We start from the raw sequence: 22,282 nt of genomic DNA on the forward strand, positions 1-22,282 counted from the left end.
GACACCCCTGATCTATATATAATGGAAAATAATTACAACTATAATCTTCCAGCTCACATACAGTACACAGTAAGTTACACATGTGTCTAAATGGGAGACCATTTATATCTCTGACAGTTAACACACACATCACTTCTCTCATTTTTATTTATTTATTTTTTAACGTATTCAGACTAATCTCTGAATGTGTTGACTGTCTATGATTAACCCATGATATTTAAATGTGCTTTTGTTTCTGTGTGTTTTTCCCTTAGAGATGAGTGATGACAGCTCAACACAGCCAACAGGGAGGTCTAGTCCAGATATACTAGAACGCCCAGACAGTAAGTGTAAAGAAGACTGACTCATTTTTCTCTTAAAGAATCTTTAAATAATAACAGCGGTGATGTTACTAATAGAACAAGAACACAAACTTCAAACACAGTGTGAATTAAGGGATGTCTCACCAATGCTCCCAGCTACAGAGCTAGTAATCTCTCTGGTATACTGGTCAGGCTAACAACAGTAATCTCCCTGGTATACTGGTCAGGCTAATGCTAGGATTCTCTCTGGTATACATGGTCATCTTAACGATGGTAATCTCTCTGGAATCAGTAATCTTTCTGGAATACTGGTCAAGATAATGCTAGTAATCTCTCTGGAATACAGGTCATATTAATGACAGTAATCTCTCTGGAATGCTGGTTGTTGTGCCAATGGTATTGGTTAAGGAGTTACTGTGAATATTAGACCTAATACTAATATCACGTAGCTGTAACCATAATCTTATTTCAAGTATTTCAGGGGCGCAATGCGAAGGGGCAATTTGACGCTCAGTCTTATTGTGATCTCTGCTCACAAGGTATTAGAAATTCGACTGATGCACTGATTGTAAGTCGCTTTGGTAAAAAGCGTCTGCCAAATAACTAAATTGTAAATTGTAAATTGTAAAACCTGAACCCAGAAATTATTCAAAATAACTCTTCATCAGCCTTAACATATATTAAATAATAGTATTAAAGTAGCAAGGTCAATAATACTCTTTGAATGCAATACTTCTATAGGTAACTAAGTTCCTAAGTTCCTGGATCACCATATTTAGTAACTTGGAAATAATTTATCAAAGAGTAGGAATACGAACATGCCCATCTATTACAATGATCAAATGTAACAGTACAGAATTCATCTAATGTTGAATAAATTGGGATTCAGGTGGAATTAAGGCACATCCTCTATACACACACATATACAACAGCATCTAAACTACTCACAAGAAGACAGACAACTAATGGTAGACAATAATAATATCCTCGTTACCTAAAGTATGTATGAATGAACAACTACGCGAGTATGAGGCATTACTCACAAAGAGGCACACTTAACAAAAAGAACTACCTGAGTGATGTTCTCTTGGAGTTACTTACACACAAAAGGGTAGTGAGGGAAGGAGAGGAAAAGGGGGAAGAAGAAGAGCAGGCCCAGCCACGTTCAGGTATGAGAGACTGGAGGAGTACCTCAGGTTAGCAATAGGAGACCGTGAGTAAGACTTTGTGTCGGTGCCGGGAGAGTCTTTCAGCATCGCGGATCTTCCAAAGTGGTGAGGCTGGGCTGATTCTTCGCAGAGATGAGCAGGTCAGAATGGATGGATTACATTACGGTCGGGACAACCGGAGCTCAATTGGAGCAGCCATCGGTTCAGCTAAACTGCGGTTCAGCTTAGCTGAAAGCTGAACTGAAGGATAGCAGGTCTGGCATTTTATCTGATTTGCAGATGGGGGGTGCTGCTATCCTTTTGGGGGCGTCTCTGCCTGAAGGGAGGAGACACTCCTTGGAATTTGCAAAGGAATAGAAAGGGTCAAAGAAGGGTGACAAATGGTAAAAAGGACAGGGAAGGGTGAATAGAGATAGAAAGGGTCAGACAGAGAGAGAGAACAGGGGGACATGGGGGGAGTGTGCAGTGTTTAACCTCAGAATCATTCTGTGCAATGTTTAACCCCAGAATCACTGAAACATTTATTAGCCCACACACTGCAAAGTAAAAAGTCTCTCCTCCAGTTGCTGCCTGACAATGTAAATACTTCCACCCTACTTTATTTGGGTTATATTGATAAGTGAAGCAAACTAATAAAAAAGACAGTTCATGACTGATATGCCCCTGACAGAGCATGTAAATAATGTTTTGAGCTCTAACATAGAAAATCATAACTGTCATAACACATAACTGTTGAATTCTCTTCGTCTCCCCATTTTTTCTGAAGTTTCAGAGACTAACATTCCTACATCAGAATTAGGGATGCAACAATACAGTGGGCCCATGGTTCGGTATGTATCACTGTTTTTGGGCAATGGTGACGGTTCAGTATCTTTATATTTAAGAAAAAAATAAAAACACATTGTGGCAGGGTGAAGCCAAACAGGGGTTTGGGTTGCCAACAACACACCAAAAACAAAAAAAATGGCTCCGCCACAAATAGCACATAAGTGCAAGGTGTTTTATTTACAGTGCAAAAGAAAGTCCCACCCAAAGTGAAGAAAAGTGAAAAAAATGTCCAAAATGGTAAATTTGTACAGTGGAAAAAAAAATATAGATAGATTACGCCACGCCACGCCACTTCAAACATCACTGTACAGACACAACATAACAGCCACTTCAAACATCACTGTAGAAACAAAACATAACAGTCACCTCACACATCACTGTACAAACAAAACATAACAGCCACCTCACACATCACTGTACAAACAAAACATAACAGCCACCTCACACATCACTGTAGAGACAAAACATAACAGCCACCTCAAACATCACTGTAGAAACAAAACATAACAGCCACCTCACACATCACTGAAGAAACAAAACATAACAGCCACCTCACACATCACTGTACAAACAAAACATAACAGCCACCTCACACATCACTGTACAGACAAAACACAACAGCCACCTCAAACATCACTGTACAAACAAAACATAACAGCCACCTCACACATCACTGTACAAACAAAACATAACAGCCACCTCACACATCACTGTACAAACAAAACATAACAGCCACCTCACACATCACTGTACAGACAAAACATAACAGCCACCTCACACATCACTGTACAGACAAAACATAACAGCCACCTCAAACATCACTGCACAAACAAAACATAACAGCCACCTCACACATCACTGTAGAGACAAAACATAACAGTCACCTCACACATCACTGTAGAGACAAAACATAACAGTCACCTCACACATCACTGTAGAGACAAAACATAACAGCCACCTCACACATCACTGTACAAACAAAACATAACAGCCACCTCAAACATCACTGCACAAACAAAACATAACAGCCACCTCACACATCACTGTAGAGACAAAACATAACAGTCACCTCACACATCACTGTAGAGACAAAACATAAGTCACCTCACACATCACTGTAGAGACAAAACATAACAGCCACCTCACACATCACTGTACAAACAAAACATAACAGCCACTTCAAACATCACTGTACAAACAAAACATAACAGCCACTTCAAATATCACTGTACAAACAAATGTCTAAATTATCCTTACTGTTTTTCCAAGTCGATATGACCAAACTAAGCCTAGGTTATTGTGGGCTTGCATAACACGCGCATAATCGCTAATTGTTTCTTACAATAAATTAGCTTTCACAATCATACATTCGGAATTTTTTGTTCAAATAGTTTTTTAAATATATCCAGACATTTACAGCGGTTGCGTTTGCAGATTTGCATATTATAGAACAGTGCACCATGGGCCTTGGCAGAGATCTGCGCTCTCCAAGTGCCCTTATAGTTTCTTTATGTTTTTGTTGTTGGAATACAGCAGCGAGAGATTGTTGTTTTCGTGAACAAGTGGACTCTCCTTGCTCCAGCTCCACCTGCCAGGGATACGGCTGGGTGATGGTGATGTAAATGAGACACGTTAGAAGTGTCTCCACTCGAGGAGTGGCATGTTCTTATCCTCGTCATCGTATTGAGCGCTGAATCCAAAACGTTCCCACACAGCATATTTGAAAGACAGCGGTGCCTCTTCAAATGTGCTTCTCTCTGTTTCAGTAGCGCTCGCCATTGTCACATTGGAGCTGAGAAAATATTTGATTGTAGTTTCCCCTCCCTTCTCCAGCTCATATTTACATACAGAGCCCTGATAGGGAAATTCTGATAGGCTCCAGAGATGTTATTTGGATCTGAATGTACAACATGCATGCAACGCAATAAGCAAGTTTTGTAAATTATAGGAAAATGACAGGCATACAGTAATTCTGCAGTTCACGTGTACATATTGAACTGTACGGGGCATAGTGAACGGTTCAATAACATACCATGTACCGTTGCATCCCTAATTAGAATTCACATCTTTACACATTAATCAACAATTTATATGCTCATTCATTTTTAATATCTTGTCATTAATAGATTAGGAAAGGTATACTTCTTCCCTTTTATTCAGAGTTAATCTTTATCTGGATGTATCTGGTTTCTGATACTTTATTCCCACTGAGTTGTATATACAATGGCTCTTTATTCCAGATGAGCTATAATATTGAATGAAATTCTGCAATAGGACACAGGTCATAGTATATTAGGGACTGAATGTGCAGATGTAATATAGGCTGTTAGTAAATTCAAATATGTCTCTTTTTTTCAGTGTCTGAACTGAGAATTATACTTTTGGGGACAAACAGGTCAGAGAAAAACAGAGTGGGAAACTTCATCCTGGGAAGAGCTGCATTTGAGACTGAAGCCTCTCCAGTTTCAGTAGATTATCACAGTGAGAGAGTCAGAGGACAGCTGACAGGAAGACCCATCACAATCATCAACACTCCTGACCTGTTTAAACTGTCAGAAGATCAGCGCTCAGTGGCAGTGAAAGAGTGTGTGTCCCTGTCTGATCCAGGACCTCATGTGTTTATACTGGTGCTGCAGCCTGACAACTTCACAGAGGAGGACAGACACAGAGTGAAAGTCATACTGACCTCTTTCAGTGATCAGGCCCTAGACTACACTATGGTGATAACAAAAGGAAAAACTGTGAAGAAACACAGTAATCCATTGATTCAAATCATTCAGGAATGTAGAGGGAGAACACACACATTGGATTCAGGGGGGTTTTTGAACACTCCATTCTTTGAGAGAGGATCTGGTAAGCACTCTCAACTTGTGAAGAAGATAACAGAGATAGTGAGAGAGAACAGAGGGTATCTTACCTTTGTGAGATCTGAGAAGACACTGAGAGGCACAGCCCTGAGTGATGACAAGACCACAGCTGTAAGTCAGAGGAGAACTGCACTGGGCAAGAGAACAGATGATGCAGGAGGAGACAGAGACACGAGGACAAAAGAAAGAGGGAGGATGGATAAGGTGGAAAAAAGAGGTGAGTGCTTGAAAATTTAGATGAGACAACTAATTATCAAAATAATAGTAAAAATCCTCTTACCATCTTTATCAAACATGCTACAGGGTTTCATAATATAACAATGGTTAAGTACTATGTTTAAAAGTTCTGAAATCATTCATAATGTCAGCGTAATGACGTAAAAAACCAAAAACCAAATTGGATTTCAAATTTGAACTTTCAGAGAACACAAATATTGCTATTAAAACTCACTGGAGGCACTCAGACCAGCCCTTATGTAAGAGACGTGTGTAACAGCATTAATATTATAGATGTAATAATATTATGAATAAGTCAAACTAAGGCATTTACACCGTAGTGCCAGTCTTTGTATGTTTAAATATTATCACTCAGTAACTGAAAGAGAGGTTTAACACTGCCATACAAGGGATGTTAATACTTTCACCAGTTGTGAAATTAAAAATTGCAGACTCTCTCCATATATCCTTCCTGCTCTCTCTCATGGTCCAGGACCAACCACTTCCAGAGAATGATTTACATCAACAGCCAAAAGTTCCCCATCATCATATCAGTCACTCATAACTCATGCATTATGGGTGACCATAGCTCTAATGACATTCTGACCAAATGACTGTAATACAGTTATCACCAACATCAAAACACTTAAGGTGTCATCATAGTAGCAAACTGAAGTGCCACAAAATGAAATTCATTCTTTGCCACTTAATCACAAACTTTGTGTGATAAAACTAGTTTAATCAATGCAACATTATCAAGTAATTTTGCAAATTAACTGAAAAATCCTCTTACCATCTTGTCAAACATGCTACAGAGTTTCATAATATAACAATGGTTAGGTAAGTACGATGTTTAAAAGTTCTGAAATCTTTCGTTATGAGAGAGTAATGTCTCTCTATGTTGAGTCTCTAAAAATGGTAAAATGTGTGCAGAAACAATTAGACTCCTATAAATAGATGATTTCTCAGCAAAAAAAAAAAAAAAAGCCTGGTGGGCTTACCCTGTCACAAGGCTAGACCTGGAGGGCTTTGAACCTGGATCGCCTGGGCAGAAGACGAACAACCAGTAAACACTCCACCCAGGATTAGGGTGAGCCCAGTTGCAGAGTCAGACACAGGGGACAGGTTGGATCTCAAAAGAGTTTATGAAACACAAAATCTCACAAGTCCAGAAACAAAGAAGCTCAATCCAAACAGAAAAACAGATCAGATCAAAAAGGTAAAAACTTTTGGCTTTTTCAAAAAACAAGCATAACAAGTCCAAAAAGTGAAAACAGGCTCAATCCAAAAAGACAAACAAAAACATTTCTTCAAAAAGCAGAAAACTACCCAGTCCAACAAAAAACAAGAACTCCAATATCTTACATGAACCAGGACAAGAATGCACAATCACAGGGAAAACGGCTCAAAGACTAAGCAACAGGTGAACAAAAGACCATGGTTTAAATAGACAGCCAAGACAAGACACAGGTGATACACATACATCAATATTGAAGAACGGGGAAACTGAACATGTGACAAGGGCAAAACAAAAAGGCTAAGGACCCCTATGGCTAAAAAAGGAATGACACTCCCCAGAGTCATGACATACCCCTATAAAAAACAAAAAGATGCCTCATTTTGTAAATGGATAAAAATCCACTGCAAACTTCCAGTGTCATCAACTGCATTCTGTTATGTCTGGACTGTGTCATCGACATCTGACTGGCCTGTATCTTTTCCTCCTCTTTCCTCTGTTCCTTCACTACCATTACTGTAAGTCACTCCATTAGAGCATCACTGAGATAGTGTATTGGGGTTAAGAGTGTTGGGCATCAATGTTTTTAAAAGTGTTGAAAATAATAAACAGGCACGACGATGATTTAAGGTAGCTCTTTTGTCTTTATTGAACAAAAGGTAGAGTATACAGCAAAAGCAGAGAGGAGGTCATCAGAGACACCCAGGCAGAGTCTTGGTGGTGGAAGACTAACAACAAGGTCTCACACACACACAGATATACCCGTGCAGCCAGGGGCCTTTGACCTTGACGCCCAGAGATAATGAGAACTTTGTAAAACTGTGGGGCAGGTGTGTGAGAGCTTGGTTGATAAACCAGTGTTTAAGTGAGAGAAGTGTAACACAAGATGAAAAGTATGTCCACACATTCCATTCACTTAACGAAATATATACCTGTAATCATATTTTACCACTACACCTCACTAAGAGACCAAAGAGGTCTGGTGACGGTCAAAGTATTCAGCTAGGCCCCACAAGAGTATCTCTTCCTGTGTGATAATTACTGCATGTGGATGGGTCTGTGATCCACATGCATGAGGATAGTGAAATTATTTTACAGTGTATTTCTAGTTTGGTCAGATCTTCTATGTATAGTGTATGGTGTTGTACTTTCTTTACCATCTAAATCAATTGTTATAATAAATGGTGAATTTGCGTTTCCACACTATTCTGCCGTTCTTAATTCAACAGAAAGATGTCGCTGGATATGAATAATATGGCTCCAGCACAATGACACAAATGTACTCTAAATATTTCTATGATGATTATCCTAAATCAATGAAATGCATTAACAATGTGATACATAACATATATGAACCTAAAAGGTGAAACACATGCAGTTCTCTTCTGTACTCCCAGAGTGGCTCCCGAGGGTCTTGTTTCTGTCTGTAGTCTTGTCCACTGGCACATACTGTAAGGGGTGTGATAACAACATGCCAGGACATGTAGGGGTGAAACTGCCAGGCCTGGATGAGACAGAACAAAATGGTTGTGCTGGGGTGTAATGACAGACCATAGCATGCAGTTCCCGTCATAACACTGTAAACAAGAGCCATCATCTAGAATTGATCAGAGCTGAGAAGTGACATGAGAGAATCTGGGAAGATCATGTTACATCATGACAGGAGGGTCATGCTCTGGACACATTGTAAAGCTCTGATGACTCAGGTAGGAAGCTCAGCCTGGAGTATTGTGTGTAAACATGAACTGTAATTACAAGTTACAATGAGTCCCTGGTGAGACAGGGTGAGTTCTTCAGATGTTATATAGCACATGTACAAGTCACTTGGCTCTCTCAGAGGTGTTGTTTAAAGTGATGCAAAACTCATGAGGTCAGATGGCAGTCTCTGCAGAAGGAAGAGGAACTCTCTCTTTCATTTAGTGCTTCGGGCAGGCCAGCAGAACCAACAAAAGCCTCTCTCATTTAAATGAGTGTTTTACTGAGAGCTCTGTCACGCGGGCCGTCACTGCGTCACTACCTTAGTGCAATAATCAATGGGATGAACCCTGACGGAGTAGAAATCCTCCACCCCTGAGTGTGGGGGGCTGGGATTTACACACAAGCACACACACACACACACACACACACACACACACAGACAGACACAGTAAACAAACCCACACACACACACACACACACACAGACACACACACACACACACACAGTAAACAAACCCACACATACACAGTGCACATTCAGAACACAGCAGATTACTGTCCATTCTCAATTCTCAGCTATGTAGGCGCGGTGCATAAACAGAGTGTGTTTTACAATAGATTATTTTATCCAACTCTGAGGAATTGGAATGAAATTCTTTTTTCAGTGTTGTATACAAACTGACTTCCAAAACAGGCAGAATACAAACCAAGCATGTAGCTGTTAAGGAGCCAGTAGCTGTTAAGTGCCACCGCAAAGTTCAGTATTAGACCAGATACAAGTGCATGAAATGCTATGTGGTTAGTTAGGGTCAGATGGTCCTTTACTGCCACTGCTAAGTTTCTGGCAGACTTAGACATCTGTAGTGAGGACGAGTTGAGCTAAACAGAGATGATATGTTATGATGAATGGGAATGTTACGGGTCCCAGTGATGAGTACCACAGTAACATAAATGTAACCTGTATTAAACAGGTAAAAACACAGGCAATGAGGTCACTGTGCTTCTTGTTTTGTTCCAGATCACTTCTCTGGTTGTTTTACTACACAACTCAAAACACATATAACACAAATGTACACAAATATAAAGTGCAGTTAATGTAATTTACATGCCAGTTATTTAAGAAAAAACATGAATAGTATGTTGTAATATTTTACTTTGTTAAAATGGCAGATTTCACAATTTGACCTATAATTTACTTTACATTTTGCTTAATCTGCAGTTTATCCTAGTATCCTGCAGTTTATCTTAGTATACTGTTACACTGTGCAAAACTCCAGGCTTAAGTGGCCTAGTTTCTCATTAATCCTATCTACCTGTAAAGCACAGAGAAATGTTTTTATTCTATAAAGTGACATACAACAGAGTAATAAAATGTGTTGTCACTTCTTGTATAGTCCAAACTCACGTTTCACCAATTTTCTCTTAATGTTGTTCTGTAGTGACAATATTTTGATATATTATCGTTAATGAGTGGTTATTAACTCACAATGGTAGATCAGATCCATAAATTGCACATTTTGTGGTAAATCAGTAACATTGTTCTTCTACATGTTTTCCAGTGTCTGAGCTCAGGATTATGTTGTTGGGGAAGAACAGACATGAGAATAGCAACGTGGGAAACTTCATCCTGCAAAACAATGTCTTTGAGAGCACAGCTACAGACAATCAACCTGTTAAGAGAACTGGACAGATGAAGGGAAGACCCATCACAGTCATCAATACTCCTGACCTATTTTATCCTCAACTCACGCATGATCAGCTCTCAGTGGCAGTGAAAGAGTGTGTGTCCCTGTCTGCTCCAGGACCTCATGTGTTTATACTGGTGCTGCAGCCTGACAGTTTCACAGAGGAGGACAGACACAGAATGGACAGAGTTATCAGTTCTTTCTCTGATGAGGGTTATAATCACGCCATTGTTCTTACCATGAGTAATCTGGTAAAAGGCACAAGTGTGGATCCACAGGAGGACAAAAATCCCATAGAAGAGACCATTTCAAAATGTGGTGGCAGACACTTTATGCTCATTGATGAGATCAGTCCTGTTTCTCTGATAGAGATGATAGATCAGGTTGTGGAAGGAAATGGAGGGGAATATATTGCATGTTGTGATTATGAGGATGCACCACAGACCACAAAAGAGGAAACGAATCAACTAAGAACAAGGGGGCAGGAATTGACCAAACATCAACTGTCTGACAAAACTACACGAGAAACTGGTGAGTGAGTAACCTAAATATATCACTAACTTTTTTTTTGTTTTGTTTTATTTTTTGAATCATGTAGAGTTTGTGGAGGATGGCCCTCTGCCCTATCAGGATTTTTTTCTTTTGTTTTTTTGATGACAGGATGATTAATTATTCATCTCTTTCACTTTTTTTGTGCTACTATCAAAAACAGGAAAGAGCTGGTGACTTTTCCATTGAGGAAAATGGTGGGGAAAAATTAAAGAACTGATTTTACGGACATCAGTCTTCTCTACATGTATTCATACTTTAGGAGATCATTCATTAACTGTTTTTGGAAAGTGTAAACATGCTTAAGATCAAATCCCAGTTTGTTTGTTCTCTGATCTGATAGAGAAAGATGTCGCTGTAAACTTTAGCTAGATTACAATTCCTTTGGAAAACAATACAAAACTTTCATGTTATGAAATGTTATGACAAAATGATTTCTAATTTATGTCATGGTAAACCAGTCATTACAAAATATATTCTTTCTCTTTGTCAAAGAGCCTAAACATGACCTTCCAAGACTGAACCTGGTGTTGTGTGGGTGTGTTGGATCAGTGAAGATCTCCATATCAGAGTTCATACTGGGCCAGAGAGAGTCCAGTCCAGAGTCCAGCTCAGTGTGTGTGAGGAGGGAAGGAGAAGTGTGTGGACGCCTGCTCACCCTGGTGGAAATGCCAGCTCTGTATAACACTCAGCTCTCAGAGGAGGAAGTGATGCGTGAGACTCTCCGCTGTGTCTCTCTCTGTGATCCTGGAGTCCATGCTTTCCTCCTGGTCATTCCTGAGGGCTTCCTCACTGATGAAGACAAAGGAGAAATGCAGAAGATTCAGACAGTATTCAGCTCAAGAGTCAATGATTACACCATGGTCCTGATCAATCAGAAACCTGGACAGGAAGTGACAGAATTAGATGAAACATCTCAGACCATCATCAGATCCTGCAGAGGAGGACATCAGTTCTTAGGTTCCAGTTCACAGGTGTCAGAGTTACTGAAGAGTGTTGACAAACTGGTGGAACAGAATGGAGGAAGTCATTACACAACAGTCATGTACCTGGAAACACAACTGAATAGATATCAGATGGAAGCAGGAGAGATGAAGAGGAAAATCAATATTCTGGAGGAAAAGATTAAGTGTCAGACACCAGGTAATGATTATTTTTGGTCTTTTTCCAGTAGGTGATGTTTACCAAAGCTATAGAAGAGGACACATACTGTCTTGTAACATTAAGTTGAAATGCAAAATATATTTGCTTACACATTTCATTCTTTTTTGGACCTTATTACAACAAAGTTCAAAGTTTCAGCTGATACTCTGTTTTCCTTTCAGTGTAGTGTGACATGTTTAATTGACCATTTCATGTTGCTGTTAGAGTTGATAAAACCATAATGACCACTGTAGTGTAAGGTTCATTTCACTAGACTGATGCTGTATGACAATATATATCACAGCCCTGTGATCATACCAGTTCATTTTATTTCTGCAGTGCTCCTAGCCCCTAATCTACATGGAATAGGCAGGGCCCTGGGCTCTTTTCAGCCTTTGAGTCAGATCTCCTCAAGTTTAAGTTCTAGTTTATTTAAAGCCAAATATCACCGTTGTTATGTCCAGCCTAGGGGAAACTGAACATAACATAAAGTGACTCCCCTTTTCCCCCACTCCCAATGATGACCCACGCCACAGCAAATACAGTCCAAACGAAAAGTGATTTATTTACAACAAAAGTGGTAGTGTTAGCATTGGCGTGAGTGTGGCCAAAACAATAAACAAACAATCTGTAATATTAGTAACTAAATAACCTATTCCCACAAAAGAAAACAAGAGAAACTACAAGTGTCTTACCTAGCTCCTTAACAGAAAAACAGGAGAAAAAGAATCAACAGAAAAGGCTTCACACCCCATACAACTTCCCGTACTGTTCTAACAAAAAAAAAGTGGGGCATCGGAAACAGCATCTTTTAAAAACAGTGCCATCAGGCTGTTGACCGATGCACAGCTGCCACCTGCAACTGAACACATTAAAGAAACAGAGAAAACATATGGGGGAAGACACAACAGACACAGGAAACAGCACCACCCGCAGGCAGGGGGAGAAAAACAACAGCACACAAAACAATAACATGCTTATGACTCAGGGTCATAACAGTGTTTGCAGTCTCAAAGGGCTTTACAGGCCCACAGATTTACAGCAAACAAAACAGGACGACACCCCCTGACTTAATACTCATAGTGGGCAAGAAAACACCCACCCACCCCAAAACACACTCACACACACACACATACACACAAACACACCTTACTGTAACTCACAAGACCTGTTAGAATTTCTGATGTCTTCATGTCTCCAAGAATATATGCTTTACATTAAAATGTCTGTTGATCCTTAAGATATAACAGATTCTTAAGATATAACATTTGCAAAGGATACACGTAGTTCTTTGCTCATATTATTATGGCCAATTATAGTTGACTAAGAAGTATATCTTTAGAAAATGGCTGCCAGATAACTCCATCTGAGATTACAGTAGCTCTATAGCAAAGACAAGTACAAATGAATCAGTGGTCTCTGCTGATCTTAACTGATAAAGACTGACATCATTAATAGTTGTATTATAATTTAACTGAATATGTATATATTGGAATGCATCAAGTATGTTCCACATGTTTGTCAAGTTTGTTATGTTTTAAGTCCCTACACTCATGTTACTCTATCTATAAATATTTTCACAGACATTAGAGATCTTTCAGACTCAATGAGAATAGTGCTGTTGGGGAAGACTGGTGTTGGGAAGAGTGCCACAGGAAACACCATCCTGGGGAAAGAAGATGTTTTTAAAGAACTACTCTCTTCCTCCTCTGTTACCAGTCAGTGTCAGACAGAGACAGCTGAAGTCAGTGGAAGACAGATAACAGTGATTGACACACCAGGACTGTTTGATACTAATGTTCCTAATGAAGATATTAAGAAAGAGGTCGCTAAATGTATCACCATGGCAACACCAGGACCACATGTGTTTCTACTGGTCATAAGACTGGGACGCTTCACAGAAGAGGAGAAAAATGCAGTGAAGATCAGTCAAGAAATGTTTGGAGAAACATCCAGAATGTACACAATGATACTGTTCACTGGAGGAGACAACTTGAAGAAAATAAGCATTAAGGACTTCATTAAGGGGTCAAGAGAAATGCATAACATCATTCAACAGTGTGGTAACAGATACCATGTGTTTAACAACAATGACTCTGATAACAGAACTCAGGTTGTGGAACTCCTGAAGAAGATAGACACCATGGTGTCAGTGAATGGAGGGAGTTACTACACTAATGAGATGTTCCAACAGGCAGAGGAAGCTCTCCAAGAGGAACAACAGAGAATACTGAGAGGGAGAGAGGAGGAGATAGAGAGAGAGAAAGAAGAACTGAAGGCCAAACATGAAGAAGAGTTAGAGAGAATGAGGAAGACTATTGATGAGGAAAGGAAGAAACAGGATGAAGAGAGAAAAAGAAGGGAAATGGAATTTAGCAGAAAGGAAGAACAAATAAGAACAGAGATGCGTGAAAGAGAAGAAAGAGCGAGAGCAGATTATGAAAAGAGAAGAAAGGAGGATGAAAATAAAATGAAAGAATGGATGAGTGAAATAAACAGAGAGAGAGCGAGACAGCAGAAGGAATGGGAGGAACAACAGGAAAAGAGAAAACAGGAGGAAGAAGAGAGGAGAAAAAGAGATGAACAAGAAAAGAGAGGATGGGAACTAAGACAGAAAGAGGAAAAAGAAAGATTTGAAAAAGAGAGAGGAGAACTGAAGAGAAGAGATAGAGAGGAACGACAGAAGAGAGAAAAGGAGTATGAAAAGAGGGTAGCAGAGGAGGAGAGAAAACAAAGGGATTTAGAGGAGAGAATAAAACATGTGGAGGAGAGTAAAAGACAGGAACTCCTACAACAACAAAAACTCCAGAATGAGGAGAGAGAAAGATGGATGAAGAAGGAGGAAGAGAGGAGAAGAAAAGAAAAGGAGATCTGGGAATCAGAAATGCAGACAATGGAGAAAAAATGGCATTTAGAGCAGGTCAACGCACAAAAACGCTTTGAAAAGGAAAGAGAGGAAGAAAGGAAACAGAGGGATTTGAGAGAGAGAGAACAAAGACTGAAAGATGAAGAAGAACAGAGAAGAATAGAAAATGAAGCAAATGAAAAGATAAAACAAATGAAAGAACAGATGGAGATGGACAGACAGAGAGAGGAGAGAGAGAGAAAGGAAAGAGATGAAGAATACAAAAGAGAAAAGGAGGAGGAACTTAGGAAGCAAAGAGAGAAGGTTGAGAAACAGAAAGAGGAGGAAGAAAGAGCCCGTAAAGAGGAAGAACAGAGAAATCTGGCCTATATCAGAGAAATGCATGAGAAAGAAAAAGAGGAACTGAGAAAACAGACAGAACAGGCAGCAAGAAAACAAGCAGAGGAGGAATTCTGTGTTAGACTGGAGCAAAAAGCCAAAGAGGTGAAAGAAGAGGGGCGTAAAGAAGGATTGAAAGAGGGGGAGGAGAAAGGACATAGAGAAGGACTGAAAGAGGGGGAGGAGAAAGGACGTGCAGAAGGATTGAAAGAGGGGGAGGAGAGAGGACGTGAAGAAGGATTGAAAGAGGGGGAGGAGAGAGGACATGCAGAGGGTTATGAGAAAGGACATAAAGAGGGTGTTGCAGAGGTAGAGGCAAAGAGAACTGCATTGGGCAGATGGATAGATGACATTTTTAAATAATAAAGAATCAAATTAACATTTATTGTTTTGAAACATATCTAGAATGACTTACATAACATGTACTTAGTACATCAATGAACTAACACACTAAATCCTGCAGTCTCTATTTTAATGATCTGATTTTATTACCTGCTACACTGAAAAACAAAATGAAATGAATCTCATTGTTGGGAATGCCGGTCTGCTGGTTGGACTTGGAACCCCTGTAGCTCTGTGTACGTGTGTGTGTGTGTCTGTGCACAGTGTACTCAAATGGGCTCTTTATTAGAACAAGCTAAAGAATGTTAGAACATGGACCCAGAGGCCATGTTAGGGCTTTACTGCACATTACAAACAGAAATAACAGGATAATGTAATATTACAAAACTCCAATTTCATCATCACAATCATCAGTAGGGATCTTTGTTTTACGGACATTTGCATTTATACTACAACAGCTGTTATGACTAAATCATAAATGAGATTAATCTAAGCCTTAAGCCTAGCACTAGTCAAAAAACAACTTAAATATAGTAATGTTTAATCTACATTTTAGAAGTTTTATGCTGCCAATGTGATGAACAGTGAAAGCCATTAAACATATTGTAAAACTTATGTGTTTTTTGACATCTGTGGAGTTATCGACTTCAGCTTGTGCACAATGTGTGTGCACAACGACAATGACATGCTTTTCACTCACTAAATGCTGAGAAATTACCCAAAAAAACTCACACACAGATGAAGGGTAATCAAAAGTATGTAACTAAATTAAATAAGACTAATGTAGTTTTGTTGGTATATTTCAGCATTTTGATGGTAATGTCATCACATACCGTATGATATGTAATACAAAAAATTGGATTATATAAAAGTATATAAACCATACTGGAGATTGTTGTAATACTGGGTTAATTATAACAGCTCCAGATCCTCCAGATCCACTACTCTAAGCACCAGCTGTCCTTCTGACTTCCCATATGCAATTTCATGGCTGTGTGAGCAAAACTGTTGGTTTTACAGTGAAATAAGATTCTGAGATAGGAAAGTGTTTTTTTTTTTTTTGACGAAGTTCACAGTTTGAAGTGAGAGAGACTGGAAGTGCAGACAATTCTTTGATCCAAATCGTGAACCAAAAGCAACAAGTGAAGTGCAGTAAACAGGAAGGGAGAGTGAGGAGGCTAACAGGGAGAACAGGAGAACAAGACAAACAGGGAACAAGGCATGACTCAGTACAGTGGTCATAAGAGACTTTGCCAAGACACACAGGAAAACACAGTGGTATATATACACAGACACAAAGAGGGACAAACTGAGGACAGTGCACAGAATAATTTGGTAGTGAGGTGATTAGTCAGTCAGGTCCAAATGGACTCTGATTGGCCAGGAGACACTGAGGTCGAGACAGAGTCCTGTTAGGTTTGAGTTCTCAGTTTGTGTTTGGTTTTAGCTTTAAGAACCCGTTGAGTTTATATCAGCTGAATTTCATGTATGTTTATACCAGCTGGGATTATATATGTTTATATCAACTGGGATTATTTGGAATTTGCCAAGTAAATTTGCTTTTAAATTACATTTTCTGATCTCTCTTTCTGCATGTGGGTCTTCTTCTAAATTCTTTGGATGAACTTAAAAAAAAAACATCGACAACCTCATACTGACTTTAAAATATCAGATACACTCACTTATTAATATGCTGTATATTTGGATATTTACATATATAACATAAAACTGTTCTAGAGGTAGGGTGGAAAAATCAGTCCTGAACTCGTTGCCAGTCTAACTTATCACAGCGCACGTTAAGATCACAAAACCAGTTCTTCAAGAAAGTTACAGAGTTAAGCTCTGGTGAATCTGGTAAGCTTTTCACAAAGACAAAAGATCTGATTTTCCAGAGACAGAACACAAGCAAAAACACATTTGGCATGTGAAAACATCGTATAACTGTTTTCCTCAGTCTAAATAGTTTGATACCAGGCGTGTCTTTACCAACATGGTAAAATCTGAGGCCCAGAAGACATCCAGAGCACCCTGTTAAAGCATAAAATACTAGAAATGCAGTTCTTTAATTGTACATAACATTATGACCAGGTGTATTTTATCAGTGGAAAGATGTAATTTTGTATTTAGTACAACTCAGAGAATTCTGCTGACAATACTGACAAAGCTGATAATGAAAGATTTGTGAATTTGGATGCTTAGTACGGTGGCTTGTTCATTTTTATTTTTACTTTTTCTCCTTTATTCATGTTTAGGTGAATTTCTTTCTTTTTTTTTTTTTTGAGACGTCAAAATAGAATTCCTTTTTCCTTCCTGTCGTCCTCTTGTCTGCACAATTGATGCAAAACACAAGAATTGCACATGAAGTGTGACAGTATACAAAAGACTCGCCTTAAATAAGGAAGAAAAAAAGTTTTCTTTCGCTTTCACCTAAGGACCGAGTTACTCAGTTTTAACTTTGCTAAATGTTTGCTAAATGTTTGATGTCCCAGTTAAAGGGCGTTTTAATCATCGTGCTGTTTTAGCCTGTTCGGTCCGCTTTAATCAACCTTCATCTTAGCAAGTTTACTATTGTGAACTGTTATACCCAAAAAATGCAAGACAAACGGAAGCAGAGCTAATTTTAAACGCTTCAGTTCTGAACACGCACCTGTTATATCAAGACCAAAGGTTGCAAACAGCATGGTGGAAAACTTTACAAGTAAATTAAAATATGATGTATCATTATTTTAAAACTCCTGTTTTGACTATTTTTAAACACTTTTTGGCTTGAAACAATACCTCATCAAGTTTCAACACATGTTGAAATGATGTGTAGGCCACAGCGATACAATTTCATCGAATACGTTTCTTAAGGGATTTATTCATATTCTACTTGTTTTGTTTGCTATGAAATGGTGAATTTCATTCCTTTCGTCATTTCAGAGGCAAAACATCACTTTAGAGGCTTAGGATTGCCGCCGGTGTAGAAATGGAAGAGGGAACCACAATATGCCGTATTATACTGTCAGCGACAGTGTGTAGTGCATACAGTACATGTTCTGTCAATAGCATAACTACGTAAAATCGTGCAAAGGTGTAAGGAAAAAAAAATTACGGCCGCACGCGCCCAGTTTTCTCCACATCCGAAAATAACGAAACAGTCCACACAGGCTGAGCCTGCATGACCCTCTATTTACAATAACATGTCAGCCACAACGACATTACATTCACTTGTTCCACACGCAGTTACATATTCCATATATTATTATACAGCGAGCACAAAGTATTAAGTTTCCAGTTTCAAGTTTATTTAGAGCCCAATATCACTGTTTACAGTCTCAAAGGGCTTTACAGGCCACAACAATCAAAATCTAAACGGGACAACACCCCCTGACATTATCCTCATGGCGGGCAAGAAAAAACTCCCCAAACCAAAAGGGAAATGGGAAAATGGGTGAAATCTTGAGAGGGGCCACAGAGAGAGGAGACCCCTTCTTGGCCAGACAGATGTGCAATAGGTGCCGACCCAGCGGGCAGTTACTCATTTTGGACGTGCCCACATATTTGCGAAGTCGCCAATGAATGTTTAAAATCCAGAAGCCGCGCGTCCCTTTTTAAGCGGAGTTATGTTTAGTTGGTGGATGCACGTTTCGTCTCTCCCAGCTTGGTTGCACCCATGAGGGCTTTGGGAGTGTGAAAGGAAGGGCTAAGGGCTAATTGTGTGTGTCATTTCCATATTTATTGTTTGTGATTTTTGCCAGTTTCCAAACAGTGTTTTAAGTGCAGTGTGGCGATAAGACCCTTGTCTCCTTATAATAAAATATTTAAAAAAAACAAAAAACATGGCGTCTGCATACGGGTCATGATCCGTATCTATAAATACCGGCCCAGGTAACATTGCGGGCTCTCCCTCACGTCCTCTACCTGGTGTGTCGCACCTGTGCGCTTATCATACACCTTGAGGTGGCTGCGCCGTCCGACGCGCTTAGCTGGTTGAGTGTCGAAGAGAGAGCGGTTCTTTCTTTTCATTCTGCGGCTTTTTGAGCTCTTCCTGTTCCACCGATCATTTTCTGCTTACGATTTTATTGGGAATTTTTAATCGTATTTGGCAGGTGACACGGCAGCGGTGGGGCAAACCTTTTTTTTTTTTTTTTGGTGATTCCGGTTCTATAGTGACCGCTCCTTTAGGAAGCGTAACCTTGGGTTACGGCTGTGTTTTTTTCTTCCGGAAGGGTTTTCAACCTTGGGATGGCTGTTTTGTTTTCCGTTTATTTAAATTTTGTTTTATTTTATTTTTATTTTCCTATGGCGCCCGGGTTGCCCTGTTATTGATGGGTTGAAATTGTATTTAATGTTATTCTGTTACGGTAATTCTAGAAGTCGGAATACTGCGTGTATAATTTTGATCTTAAAATTGTTTGAAATTGTTTCTTTTGGAAGCAGGGGCTCAAACGGACCTTGAAGAAAAGGTTTTTTTCTTCTTTCTTTCTTTGTTTTTTTTTTGGTTGGTTTTCGTTGTTTTGTCCTCTCGTCCCCAACTTCCTTACCCGAAAGAGACTTCGTTACCGCGCACCGACTCATGGAATACAACGCATCTTGGAAGACTGCTGTCTGGAATTATTTTCTTTAGATAAATAAATAAATAATTAATTAAATAGTTGTGTTTGGTTTACTATAGCTAAGCCAGCATCATTGATATTTATTATTATAATAAATTTATTTTTAACTACTTTGAGTGGTGGTAGATTTCACTTGGCGCTCGAACAGTTTAAAATTAAAATAGTCCCACCACCGCCACACCATTATATTCAAATACTTTGAGGTCGAAAGTAATATCACTTTCAGTAACATTCATCTATAAAGTTATGAGATGTAACTATCACTGAAAAAGCAAAGCTTTTGTTACGTGTGGCGCACTGTGCTCTCTCTCTCTCTCTCTCTCTCTCTCTCTCCCCCCCCCCCCCCCCCCCCCACAGGTACCCAGCTGGTCTGATGTTGTGCCCCGCCCCTCGCGCTCTCCCGTTCGACCAACCAGGGAGGGAGTGCCCCTCGCGGTTCAGCCAACCGGACGCGGAGCGCCAACATTTAAACGCCACTGAATGCGCTGTGCAGTAGATTTCGGTCTCATTGTTACATTTTGCCTTTCGTGTGTTTTTGCCATTGTTGTTACAAACTTGCCATTCTGTGTTTGACTCTGCATTCTTGTTAATTGACTTTGTTTGTGGATTGCGCTCTGGATTTGATGCTTTGGTTGTCGCGGGGAGACGGACAGGTAAGAAAGGGGTCCCCGCGTTAGTGTTCACTCTGTCTAGGGATAGGTTAGAGGCGGGTGCCACTTTTGTATTTCGGTTACTACTTAGTGTAGTCAGGTTTCCTTTGGCTCTGCCACCTTTTTGTTTTGTAGCTCAGTGTGTGTTTTCCGGTGTAGTTCAGGGTGGTTTTTGTTTTGCTAGTTTCATTTCTTTGGCACCGTCTACGTCCTCTCCCACCTTTGTTTGTGTTTGTAAATACTCTTGTGTGTGTATGTGTGTGTATGTGTGTGTGTGTGTGTGTGTGTATATATATATATATATCACTTTGTAAATATCACCAAATATATCGTGCATTTCCTTTTACAATTCCCCGTGTCCGTGTTTTTCCTCCATCACCACACCGTCCCAAAACCAGCACAGGTGGTGGGTCCTTTATGCTATGTTCCCCTACATACCCCTAGACACCACACTCCACCGGGGACGTAACACTTTGATACTCATATAAATATCCATAAAAGAGCAGGAAGGTTATGGTGTTGATGAGGAAACAATGTTGTCTCTTTGTCATGAGGAACAGAAATTTTCATTCTGCTGCTGTGAGGAACATAGTATGGTAGTCCCCACCTCTACCCCTACCTCTCATAGGTAACTGTTAACTGTATGTTGTGCGTTTTAACTAACTTTAAGTGAGTGAGTATTCATTCACATATATATTTCCTCTGTTTTAGCTTTATTTTACGTGCAACTCTATCCTTGCTGCCTTTAAAAATTACAACAGCCATCCTGAACCCTATGAATTAACCAAGGATGTGATCCAACAAATGGAGAATATGCAGTGACAATCATTTTAGGGTCTTAAACACCTCTGGCTGCTCTATTTAACTTCGGATAAAATTAAGTTGTTTAGTTAGAGTTCTTTTGGTGGTAGCTGAAGTAATAATGCACAGCTTCCCCCTGTGGTAGGAGAGGACACACAACAGGAGAGTGCAAAATCTACAAGTTACAGTAGTGCTCATGTAGCGGACAGTCTTATCCAGATGGTCTCCAAATGATTCCTGACTGTGTCAAGGGTTACACACCTCTGGAGTAATTTCTGGACTAAATGACCTGCTCAGGGGGAAACTGGCAGCAAGTTGTCATGTTTGAGGTTTGAACACAGAGGACAATCTCCTGTTGGCTCATATTCAGTTAAATCTGAAATACTGTTTAAATGATATATTCTGGGAAAGAATGTAATAAAACTGCTTTAAATTGCTTCCTATTATAACAGAAAGTCTTTTAGTACGTTTTCCTTTTTTATCAGTTGTTCATACCAATATTGACACTAATCACTGAATGTATGAACCGTGATTACTCAAGGTTAATGTGTGGTGTTTAAATGTAATATTCATGTGCTGTTCCATGGTGGTGGAATGACCTTCCTCACTCAATCAGGACTGCAGAATGTCTCGCAATCTTCCACAGGAAACTGAAAACCCACCTTTTCCCCCACACATGCAAAAAAAAAATGAAGCTGATGAAAGAAGTATTGCAGTTTAAATATTTGTATTCACACTGCCTTACTTTAAAATATCTGTTGATTCTTAAGACACAACAGATTCTTAAGATATAACAGTTCACACACTCACTCATTCATTATCTAAGCCACTTATCCTGATTAGGGTGCTCATAAGGTGAAAGGTCGCCAGTCCATCGCAGGGCAGACACACAGACAAACACACATTCATGCCTAGCGGCATTTTTTTTTAGTGTCTCCAATTCACCTAACCTGC

At 39.6% G+C, this 22,282-nt stretch overlaps 1 protein-coding gene across 1 annotated transcript in view; it reads left to right on the forward strand.

Moving 5' to 3' along the window:
• Positions 1 to 20,347, forward strand: part of LOC115829244 (GTPase IMAP family member 8-like) — a 34,648-nt gene extending 14,301 nt beyond the window's left edge. Inside the window, exons 3-6 of the mRNA XM_030793305.1 lie at positions 9,876 to 10,532; positions 11,046 to 11,681; positions 13,286 to 14,118; positions 20,294 to 20,347. Coding sequence (XP_030649165.1) covers positions 9,876 to 10,532; positions 11,046 to 11,681; positions 13,286 to 14,118; positions 20,294 to 20,347 — 2,180 coding nt within the window. The remainder of the gene's footprint in view (positions 1 to 9,875; positions 10,533 to 11,045; positions 11,682 to 13,285; positions 14,119 to 20,293) is intronic.
• Positions 20,348 to 22,282: the final 1,935 nt, after the last annotated feature.

Source organism: Chanos chanos, chromosome 16, assembly GCF_902362185.1.
Source record: "Chanos chanos chromosome 16, fChaCha1.1, whole genome shotgun sequence".
Classification (NCBI taxonomy): Eukaryota; Metazoa; Chordata; class Actinopteri; order Gonorynchiformes; family Chanidae; genus Chanos; species Chanos chanos.